Genomic DNA, 12,032 nt, shown 5'->3' with positions numbered 1-12,032 from the left:
GCATCTTGCTTCAGAAACCTCATGGTTGCTAGGCAGAAGGTCAACGATGGAAGTGAAAGGAAATGGAATAGGAACTCTGCAGGAACTATGCTATGGCCACTCTCATTTATGTACACATATAAGAGACACGTACATACATATGTGTGCTTGCAAACATGCACACGTAAGTGTGATCTGAACTCCGGAAGTGGAAAACTAATATAGAGTATTAGCACTTATGGGAAGGAGATGGAAAATTACGAGCAAGATTGTGAGGAACTGGAAGACGACATTGGCTGCGGAGATAGGCAGATAGGCTCAGTGTAGAAAAAAGGGACCTAATACATTCTGGAAATCATAATATGAAGAAATAATCTTTTGATCAAAGTAGAGAGGAAAAGGGCACAGAGACCTATGAAATGTAGCAATGTTAGTAGGTTGGACCATTAAAAAAGTAAAAAACAACTACCATTGATTTGGCATGTGGAGATTCAAAGTAGTAAAGCAGAGATCTAATCTTGTACTTCTGTTAGATCTCAGTAATATATTTCATTTTACGTACTTCACTACTTCCAGGACATAAATGTAATATAAAGGGCAAGACTCCCCAACTCCAGTCAATCCAACCCAACAGACAGGTTACCTGATTACCCAGTTGGGATACAAACCCTTACCTTACCTGTCAGAAAGGCACGAAATCAGGAAGGTAATGAACTGAAGCCGTCTATTGGCTGTTAATTAACTATGTCCACCCTCTAATTTTACACAAAACGGAAACTTACGGGATGATTTGGAAAAAGATTTTCCAGTTGTGAATAATGGTTTTGAAAAGATTTATACTCTTGTACCAAGTTATTTCCGTAGGCAAAAAAGTGTTGGTAACAACACAGAATAAATCTTTGATAAACTTGAAAAGAATTAAAAGGGCAAGTTGGAAAAAAATCCTAAACACAGAAAGGATGAAGATAGACTTTTCTGGCAAAACTGTGCTGCTGAGGCACAGTAGAAAAATTTATTTGGAAGGAAGGAAAATACAAAGATAGCTGAAGAATAATATTAAATAGATGTTGAGCTGAGTGAGCAGGAAAAAAATGCTACTTATTGGAATTTACACGAGATGTTTGATTGTGGTTTAACATGATCAACCACTCCTATATGCAGATCTCATGTCTTGTACAATATGAAACATGCCTTTATCTGCCCAATATTCATGACGGTAAGACCCACAAAGTGAAACTGGAATCCTAGATACTCAATGCAGACAAGAAAGTAGCATCAGATTATCCTCCTCTTCTGTAGGTGTATAGAATAAATATAATCTCAGGCAGCCTGAGAGTCAGGCAATAAATGACAGTTAATTTATCATTCAAAATTAAAATTAACTGCATTTTGTATAAAAACATGTGATTATTCATCATAAAATCTTCTTCACATTGGGTTGTCTAACAGACATGCAAGAACTTGAAAAACTGCTGCTGGTGTGGTCAAGTGGATTCACCACAACTTCAGTTTCCCTTTAGCATGAGCTGGTTTTATTTGTCTGCATTCTGTCCAACACATCATCCTCAGTGGACATTACTTCTTTCTGCCCACATCTTAGCCCAGGTGCGACTCAAATCACAGATGCCTTTATGACCTCAGCTTGATGCCCGCTTGGTTGTCTTCCGATACTCCACTCTCTGTTCATCCAAATCTCTGCTGCCCAAAACATAGTCCACATCAAGATCACCAATTAATTCGGTTTGTCTTTAAATTCCTGTCACAGTCTCAGGCTCTCTTCCTGTACCTTCCTTCAATTCTACAACCCTGCTGTCTACAAATTCCTTCTAATTTTTGACTGCAGCCTCCTATGCATCCCTGGTTCTCTTCACTCCAACATTAGAAGATCCATATTCAGTTACTTCGGGCCCACCGTCTGGAATCCCCTGCTTAAATCCAACACCTCTTTACTTATAGCCTTAACAAGACCTTTCTTGATAACATTTTAGTCATCTCCTCTTGGCATTCACTATCCTCTTTTGTCTGTCAATTTCCTCTTGGTATTTTTCTATGATGAAGAGAGCATAAATATACTTTGTTCTTGTTTTTCTTGCTGAAATACTGGCACAAGCCTAAAGTAATTCAGTGTAATCTCTCTGCTGGTTTCAGACCATTGACTGGTTGAGGTAAACTTACTCACAGAGATATCATTCTACTTCCTTTAAGGCTGATTCCACACAAAGCTCGTTCACAAACTGCATTTCCCTAATTAAATTAAATGATTAGCCATTCCTTGACAATTACAAGAATGCTCGATACTTGAAACATAATTCATGCCCAACCATCCGTCAAACATTCTATAAATAGGTCCAGCCCAATTGATGTCAGCATACTGAAACCACCTTTTGTCTGTCCCAAACCGATGTGGCCACACATATAAAGCAGCTTTTCATTTTTTCAAATGAAACTGTGGACCTCTGCACATCTCACTAACAGCCCACATAAACAACAATTAACCTTGTCTCTGCTGTTTCTGGTAATAATAAATTGAAATCAATAATCTAATATAAAAATACAATTTGGTCACAGTGGAATTATACTGGGCAGCTCACCTGGGGAGCAAAGCATTGGCATGTACTTCATGGGCAAAACAGCCTATTTCTTCTATAACACTCAGCACTCCTAATGACAATCAAAATATCAGCTACCATGGTGCTAAAGCGACCGTTGAAGAAATGTTAAAATTGCAGCTTTCATTGAGCAGAATTAAACTGATCTGATTATATATAGCCAGTGGTGATGTGATACAGCACTAATATTCTTCTGTACCATAGTGTGGGAGGGAATGATGTTTGATCTCTGTTCAGTTCTTGATTAAAAGTGTGCTGACTAGGGTTACATTAAACAGAAACGGCAACATCTCCCTGTAGGGGAATGGAGTTATGCCAAAGTAGACATTTGCAAATGAAAACGCACATCTGCCCTCTCATCTGTAAACCAGGTGGACGAGAAGAATCAATCAGGTAAAGGTTTTTAAAAAAAAATGAAAAATCAGAACTAATTCCAAAAGTAATCTTTATAGAGATTTTGTTAGTCATTAATTACAAACTTTTTTTTGCCTGTTTGAGAGCGTATGTATACGTATAGAACACCTTAAATGTTCTCTGTATCTTGCCTTCCCTCCCCTCATTCCATACTGAAGTCTGAGAAGTATGTACCACTGATTTACAAGCTAACTTGCAAATAATGTGCACTTCTGCACAGAAGGCTGAGAATTGGGGGAAGGAGGCCTCTTCACAGCTCCCATTTTGAATACCATTTTCATAGAAACGTAAAATACCAAATAAACACTGCTTTTTGTCAAAGGGATTCAAGCTATGCAGTATGACTAAAAACTGTCAAAAATCTTTCTCTAAGCAATGTGCAGTTTCACTGAAAGTCAGATACTGATCGAAAAAGGTATACACTTTTATGAGATAAATGCTCAGTGTTTAACAGTACATTCAATACTTTTTTAGGTTTCATTAACATAAAAAAGTAAATAAAAATCTAAAGCATACCCACATGAACATTTGCCTGTTTGTTTATGTTTGTGACCAGGAGATCTACTCTCACAAAGCATGCAAGCTGTAACATTGCTGCCAGAGTTAAAAGGTCATGGTCTATTTGTAGCACCATGCTAATATGAGGCGAGGCCACTCCCCGATTCCAGATTCTCTTCAAAGTATTTCAAGCCTGGAAGATTCTGTAACTATTCTCAGTTTAATTACCTCACTTCTCATTTGAACTATGTGAGAAAGGTTGAGAGATACCAATTTAAAATCAATCAACAATTAACTAGAGCCATTTATTTCTACACTTGTGCTGAATATTTTCAAGCCACCAGTCAGGAGTATTAAAACAAACCATTTTTTTTTCAATTATCAGTCCCATTGTTCCTGGTAGACAGATTAACTCAGTACCCTTTAGACCTATAAAACTTAGACACACCATATATGAGAAATCTAATATGTCAAAAGAGAAAAGATGGTTTTCAGTTTTAGTTTTCTTTTCCCTTAAATAATTTGAGATTTTTGGAAGAGTCATTAAAATACATACAACGTAACAAGTATACAAGTATTGAAAAAAGGTCTGTTTTTCCAAGCAGTCAGTACTATGGTACAGAGACACACAGTTCAGGAAAGTTCCAAATTTGATCCTTGGATTGTCCCAATTTAGTCAACATCGATCAGTGAGAATACTGCAGTCAGCATCAGTGGTCAGACAACCACTTAAGGATGCTAATTTTTTTTAAAAACTAGTCTTGCTACTTAGTGACTATTTCCTGAATCAAGCATGTCTGGATAAGCATATAGATGGAAGTATTCCAAGCATTAAACAATTTCCTGGATAAATTGTTTGTATGTGACAGACTTGAGAATATTCAGTATAATACCCTCTTCACCAAAATTTTAAATTCTTCCTGAAGCTGCAAATGTTAAAAGATTGAATGTCTATTTGCAAACTGTGTACATTGGTGTGCGCAAGTGCTGGAGAACAAAGTGAGCAATTGACCGTAAATCTATACTTATTTTTCAACAGGCTTTTTATATTTGTTAAAGTGAGGGACTTCAACTGGGTATTGAGAAATTTACCATTTCTAATGTTCAGTCATACAATGGCTGTGGATGGACGGTAAAATTCTGCCAAATCAATGTGAGTTAACCCTGACATTATCAGCATACCACTGTAATCTGATGTTTCGTTTCTCACATCAGCCTATTCAGTGCTCATCTGTGCTGAACATTATTTATTTGGGCCTGAAAGGATTTAATTTGGGACTACAGTTATCAACACCGTATTTTGCTCCATCAGAATAAGAGTTTCTACTTCCTAGTGAGGATTAAGTAAAATCAGTTCAGCTAAACTTCACTTGTAGCAATAAAAATGAAAAGGGAAGGTGGAAATGGATAAACGTTAAGACGACTATCTAGGAAATCAATATCTTTAGCAAATCCTTCTCTTGTAATTACAGGCCGGTATGCTATAACGCGCATTTTGTTAATGTGATTTTGCTATAATGTGATTGATTGGGGGGCATTGATTCTAAAGCGCGAACTTTTAAGCATGTGTTGACTGCAACGTGATTACATCGTCAACACTTTAAAGCACGATTTTTCTATAACATGGTATTGCACAACAACACAACCATTGTGTTAAAGAAGAACTATCTGTGGGTCCTTCTCATCATGATTCAGATGTCCAAATTATAGTAGCATCTCAATTTCGTTACTAATAGAAATTGGACAATTTAATCATGGCTGTCAGGAGGACTTTTGCTGTTAACTGCAACTTGAAAAACAAAAAATGAGCAGTAGTTTTGCACTCTTTGGTAACCTTTCTTTTCTCTCCTCCATTCCTCATAATAGAAATATGGTGAAATGGTGTTTTGTTCCAGTAGTTTTTAAAATCAGTCAATGAGGAAATAAAATAAACTTTATCTGACTTTGAGCCACAAATTTCCCCAAATATTATTCAAATGGATGTCTCAAATCTTTACAGCGAAAAAAAAACATTTAACTTCACAGCCTCCAAAAGGGACAGTACATAAAAATGCCACCAAAAACTCCCAATAGTGGATAATTGCTATAAAAAAGCAAAGTAATGCCAAAGTGCATAATTTTAAATGTGGATCAAAGAACATGTAAATATTTTGCAATTCAAGAATGTTGCAGAATCCAGAAAGTTGGCAAGAGAGGGAGATAAACTGTTCATGGATTGAAGTGCTTAGAGACTACTTAGGACCTGTTATTTGTTGCAACAGTTGCAGAACTAATTGATTAAGAGGCTATGACTAATGATCTGTTTATAAAGGTTTGTTTTTAGGTTCAGATGAATAACTACATTTATAGACCTTGAACCTAAACATATGCAAAATCTAGCCTAGTTTTTTTCAGACAGGATTTTTTGAAGTTGCTTATATTAGATTAATTTTCTTTCAAGCATCTCATACTCTTCCCTTGCTGATCAATAGCTGTGAAATGGCATTAAGTTGAGGAAGGGCTGCTAAACCCTAACTGAAATATTTCATTTAAACATTGATTCTCAATACATAAATAAGGCACACTGTGCCTTGGTTGTGGAACTAGAATACTGCAATGTCTGTTAAATGACAATTTGAAGGCCATTAATATAAAAATAAAGCTGTTAAAGCAAGAATACCAATTGGTTAAGATATGCAAATTAGAATTCTTCCTACTACCAAACAGAACCCACCAGCTTTAAGAACAAATGTGCATTTATAAAAATGCATTTCATCCTTCCAGAGGGTATCCCAAAACACTACTTTACCAATTCTGAAGAAGGGTCACGCAATTTTAACTCTGATTTCTCTACACAGGTGCTGCCAGACCTGCTAAGCCTTTCCAGCAATTTCAGTTTCTTTTTTTCAGCATCCGTAGTTCTTTCAGATTTTGCTTTGCTAGGAACATTCTTTTGAAGGGTAATCATTGCTCAGATGTAAGAGGTTGCAGGTGTATATTCAAGTATAGTGATGTTGGCCAATTGACCAGATACTTTTTGGGCACATTGGTTGAGGCGTCTGCTCTCCTTGAAAATTGGGCAAACAGGGAATCTGTTTAACATTAAAACAAAAACAAAAACAAAATATTGTGGACGCTGGAATTCTGAAATAAAAATGACAAATGCTGGAAATATTCAGCAAACCTGGCAGCACCTGAAGGATGGTGCTATTGTTGATGCCCAGTGTGCTGACTTCCACTTAGCAGAGGCTGGGCGCCAACTCTTGTAAACTCCATTCGATGTACCCCTGGACCATGAAGCCACCAATCAAATCATTGTTTCAGGACTGTCACTGACCTCATCTCCTTTGGAGATCTTCTCTCTGCAGCTTACCAGTTCATAGCTGCTTCTAACTTCTTCCCAAAATCAGCAGACAGGACTGCCCTGACAGACTCATCACTTCAGCTGGTTTCTTCCTGCTGTGCTTATTTCTCCCAATTTTGACTCCACGTATATTGCCCTTGTCTTGCCTCTTTCCACTACAGTCACAATTCTTCCAATTCTGAACAGATTTTCAACAATTTCCATTTTCCAGCCTTCCCCTTCCATATGGATGTCAAATCCCACTACAACTCCAACACCAGATTGCCTGAGGACTCTCTGTTTCTTCCTTGTCTGGAGGCCTCTATTACCACCTTTCCATCCCTGGCTGAGCTTGATTTCCCATTGAATAATTTTTCCTTAAACTGACTCGCCATTCTTGAATAAAATGTGGGGCCTTGGATACCTGCATGGTATCCTAATTATTTTTGTGGGATTTTATGCAGGACCCCTTCCATAACTCTTTTACCCGGAACATGAACGACCGTATTGGTGCAGCTTCTGCCTCTTCTCCGAAAATTTTGCTTACAACTTACACTCTTCTTTCACTTTTAGCTGGCCAATCCCTGACTTTGTCCATCTCTTCCTTCTCTGCATGCTGTTTCCAAGGATGGGCTATTTACTAATATTCCTTGGAAACCCATTGACTCCCACAGTTTCCTTGACTTCATTTCCTCACATCCTGCTTCTTGTAAAGACTTAATTGCATTCTTTCAGTTTTTCCAACTTTGTCACATCTGTTCTGATTTTGCTACCTACCACTAGGGTGCTACAGTATATCCTTTTTCCTCAACTGAGGATATCCCCACGACAGGGGGCAGGGCTCTCAACCACGTCCAAAGTATTTCCTGCACTTCTTCCCTCATCCTTTTCTTTCCATCCCAGAACTGGGATAGAGACCCCTTGTCATTGTTTCCTGCTCCACCATCCTCTATATTTAAAGGATCAGTCCCTGGGATTTCCATCACTCTAGCATAATGCCATCACCAAATATATCTTCCCCTCCCCTGTTGGCATTCCAAAAAGATTATTCCCTCTGTGTCTACCTGGGCCATTCCTCTATCATCGCCAACACCATCTTCCTCCCATGGCACATCCCATGCAATTTTAGGAAGTATAACATTTGCCATTTACCCTCCTCCCTGTTCAAAGCCCCAAAGATTCCTCTCAGGTGAAGCAGGATTTACATGTACCTCTTCCCAATCTAGTCTCCCCTATTCACTGCTCACAATGTAGTCTCTTTTATATTGATGAGATCAAATGAAAATTGGATAATGCTCAGTCCACAAGCATGACCTGATGTCTCATTTGTTTGCCATGTCAATACATCATGTTGCTCTAAGCATCTAAGCCCAGCACAAGCTGGAGAACAGCATCTCATTTTCCTTTAAGGTACTTTATAGTCTTGTGGACTCGAAATAGAGTTCAACAACCTCAGACAATGAATTCTGGCTTTGATTTTGCTTCCACTGTCTTCTCTGCACCCCATCCTTTCCTAATGTTTCATATCTTGGTTTTATTGGTTTTGTTTCAAGCAGAATTAACCTACACACCATCGTTAATACCCACTCCGGACATATCCAACTTCTCTATAACCATTACCACTCCCTTTGCCTTTTGTTCTGTGGCACCTGTGATTGCTAATTTCCCTCATCCTCTAACCTTTCCCCAGTCTTCCCTTCTGCTTCACCTGTTTCACGCACTATTTTCGAGACTGTAAATCTCATAGTTTTTCCACATCTCTCTTCAGTACCGAATTGGATTCATAATATTAATGACTCATTCTTTGTCTTTGGTTGCTGACACACTTGTAACATTTCTCTAGCACTTTGCTTTTACCGTGCTTGAACACCTAATCGCAAAGACAGACCCTGCACTAATGCTATATTCTCTTATTACTGCATGTAATTGGCAATTTAGATTGTGCATTCACATTTAGGACTCAGTCCCCCGATTCAGAGACAAGAAAGTGAATGCTTAGTTAAGACTAATAATGATACCTTAAAAAATCCTCTTAGAGATGTTTTCTTCAATATTACAATAAGCTGATTTATTTCCACAACTAATATATCCAATACTAATCAAAATTTGCTCTGCTTGAAGATATGACAAGACTTTCAGGAAATTAATACAACTGTTGACCTTGTTAGCGAAAGTCCCTTGTTACATCGTTAAATCTGCTTTAACTCTTGCCATTGATTGCCTTTTTGTTCTAGTCCACAGATTGAAATGCATTATTAGTTTCCTGCTTTAGATGCATAAGGCAGAGAAAGAGGCCATTTGGCCCATGCTGATTATGTTGTCCCTTTGAAGAAATATCCAGTTATGTTCACTTCACTGATAATAGAATATCAGTTTTTAATCTTCTGGATGGATAATGTAATTGCATGATTTGTAAATGAATCAGATACTTCACAACGATTTGTTCAAGTCAAAGGTCAATTTAGTTATAAATAGGGATTAATAGACAAGACTAAACGTTATGTCTACATAGTATCTGGGTAATGTCATAAAGCATTAACAAGTTCAAATTTCTATATGTTCAGGAGCTTTCATTTTCAGTCATATCATTATGGAGGAACATTGAGCAAAGTTAGAAGGTTGCCTACACAAAAGGGATGTAAAGCTAAAGACAGAGTAGGTTACAGCTTCCTATTCTTGTTAGGAAATGGTTACAGATTGATCCTTGGGATTAAACCATGAACATAATGAGCTCTTCAAAGATTCCAAACTGGTGGTGAGTTTGGGAGTTGTTCAGAGGAGATTGGAGAGATCAAAGATCAATATTTAAATGCATTTCTTTTAACAAGATGTTGTACTTTCAATACATGGTATCCACTTTGGTTTCAGATTTTCAAGGTCCTCTCCCCCATCTATATTTGTTTTAACTTCAGTCAGGGTAAATAGTCTGTGCTAATGATAACCGGAGAGGCTGGTCAGCTTAGTTGACTAAATGGCAAACATGGCAGATCAGATTAACATCCAATTTAAGACTGAGATAAGGAGAAATGTCTTCTTTCTGAGGATTGAAAATGTTTGGAATAGAAAGCTGTGGGCGGAGAGTCCTTCTGTCTATTTAGGGCTGAGATGGATAGATTCTTGATCAATGGCTGAATTGATGATTACAGGGAAAAGGCAGGAAAGTGAACTTGAGAAATGGTGAATTAGCCATGAGTCTACTGAATAGCAGAGCAGGCTCAAGAGGCGTGATGGCCTACTCTTGTTCCTATTTCTTATCATCTGATGTTTTGGGAAAATGCGTGGAAGCGGAGTTGAGGACCATCAGTTCAGCCATGATCTCATTGAATGGTGGAGCAGACTCAATGCATTGAATGGCCTACTTCTTCTTCTATGTCTTATGGTCTTATCCATAGAGCAGGTTCAATTCCAATTCCAGCTAAGGTAGACTTGGGATCTGACTGTTCATCAATATGAAGAGGTGTGTTCCTCACGCTATATAACCAACTGCCTCTCTTTCTCTAATAGAGATAATTATGATCCCTTATAGACAATAGCTTATGATTTACCTAACCAATGATAACTGAATTACAGAAAATCACTAAGTGAGTTTGATAGTGTTGTCTCTCATTCTGTCATTCCTGTGGGAATATATCTTTATTCTGGTCAATGACTTTTTGTTCTTTTTTCCATCCATTTTAATTTGTTTTTGTTCCAAATCTCTGCTTATGATGCAACACAAATAGGATACATAAGTTAGGCTGAGGATATTTCAACCTTTCTTCCCTTTCTCTCTTATAAGAGGATGAGGGGCCTTCAGTATACAATGCTGTTATATGGTGCCTCCATGAATGAGAAGCTACTGCCTGGAGAACAATGGGTTAAAAACATGGATCAAAATACTTTATTGGCACAGCTCTCATTACAAACACTTTTCTATCTTAAAAGTGTAATCTTTGGAAGACAACAAAGGCTATATTGAAATAATGAATTCACGGAGCAGAAGGTAATAATGGTCCCCAATGGGTCTTGCAAGAAACATGCCAATGGAGGGCAACAGAGTTCAATAGAACTCTTATCCTGGAGGCACAACTGACTCTACTAACCAGCACCATCCACCTTTTACTGGCAGACACTGAAACTTAACTGTTTCCCTCATTGTATTTAAAAATGAGAACTATGTCAAATTCCAACTCGCTTTGTGCACATGCACTGAAACAAATTGGTAGGACTGGTACAGTAGATGGACTGTCATTCTGCTGGTGAAAATAGCTAATCACCATCATGTCAATGAGGACTGAAAGGCAATTTGTATGGCTTTTGGTGATCTACTTTGATTGCTCTATCATCTTCAAAAAATGCTCTCTGGCATTTTCAGAAAATATGGCATCAGCTGTACTCTTACATTGAGAAACCCAGAAAGCAGAGTCTGATCCTGTGTAAGGCAGAGATTTCATTTTCAATCAAACTCTGGAAAAATGTGCATTTATTCACCATTAATTGCTGAAGTTGTACATATAAGATAATTGGGCATTCCATAATGTCAAAAGCAGACAGTCACTTATCCTTGAGCAATTTTGTAATTTCTTAATTTTAGTAACAAGATGAAAGGAGATTAGATGGGAAAATGGTCCAGCTGAGACATGTGTCATTAATTATTACAATAACCAGACACAGCAAATTATAATAGGCACATATAATGAAATCATTGAAAGGGGCTTTTAAATATAGCTTGAATAAAAATAGCTGATTAAAAAAAAAATCACTGAACTGACAGAAAACATAAGATATAACCAGCTGTTAACAAGACCAGTGAACTTTGATTCTAAGTGTATAAGAAGTCACCAATGTGAGTCCTTTCCCTCTTAGTCTACAGCAAGACTGAAAAACACTACTCCTTAGCTTTATAACCCCCAATCCACACAAGGAATTCTTTCCTATAGCTTTTATTTTCTGTAATTCAAGGCACCGAACTACAAGCTACTTGGCCAAGACCCTATACTCTTTAGTAGGAGCTACAGGGAAGGGCTCTCAGCGGCCGTGCCTCACCTCTGGGTGCTGTAATCACAGGCCGATGATGATGTGTAAATGCCGTTCGAGGGGAGGAGGTCTGCGAAGGCGTGGGACTGCTGAAACCAGACTTCTCTGACTTCTTTAGTGTAGTAGGCGATGGCATTCCTGGCAAGAATGATCGATAAGTGCAATTTTAATAATGCTAGGTCATGAAACGACAG

The 12,032-nt window shown here is 37.9% G+C and overlaps 1 protein-coding gene across 9 annotated transcripts in view; it reads right to left on the bottom strand.

Annotated features, from left to right (window-relative positions):
• The window catches only part of nfia (nuclear factor I/A), a 732,272-nt gene that overhangs the window by 107,035 nt on the left and 613,205 nt on the right, over nucleotides 1-12,032 (bottom strand). For 7 of the 9 annotated variants that reach the window (XR_011961149.1, XR_011961150.1, XR_011961147.1 and 4 more), the window contains one exon: nucleotides 11,848-11,976. The exons of the other annotated variants lie outside the window; for them this stretch is intronic. Coding sequence is in view for 2 of the 7 variants with exons in the window: in XM_072574236.1 (XP_072430337.1) it covers nucleotides 11,848-11,976 (129 nt within the window). In the remaining 5 variants the exon portion in view is untranslated. The remainder of the gene's footprint in view (nucleotides 1-11,847; nucleotides 11,977-12,032) is intronic. 9 annotated transcript variants of the gene reach the window in all.

Source organism: Chiloscyllium punctatum, chromosome 7 (assembly GCF_047496795.1).
Source record: "Chiloscyllium punctatum isolate Juve2018m chromosome 7, sChiPun1.3, whole genome shotgun sequence".
Lineage (NCBI taxonomy): Eukaryota > Metazoa > Chordata > Chondrichthyes > Orectolobiformes > Hemiscylliidae > Chiloscyllium > Chiloscyllium punctatum.
The sequence above is the reverse complement of the archived record's forward strand: the minus strand, read 5'-3'. Positions and strand labels throughout refer to the sequence as shown.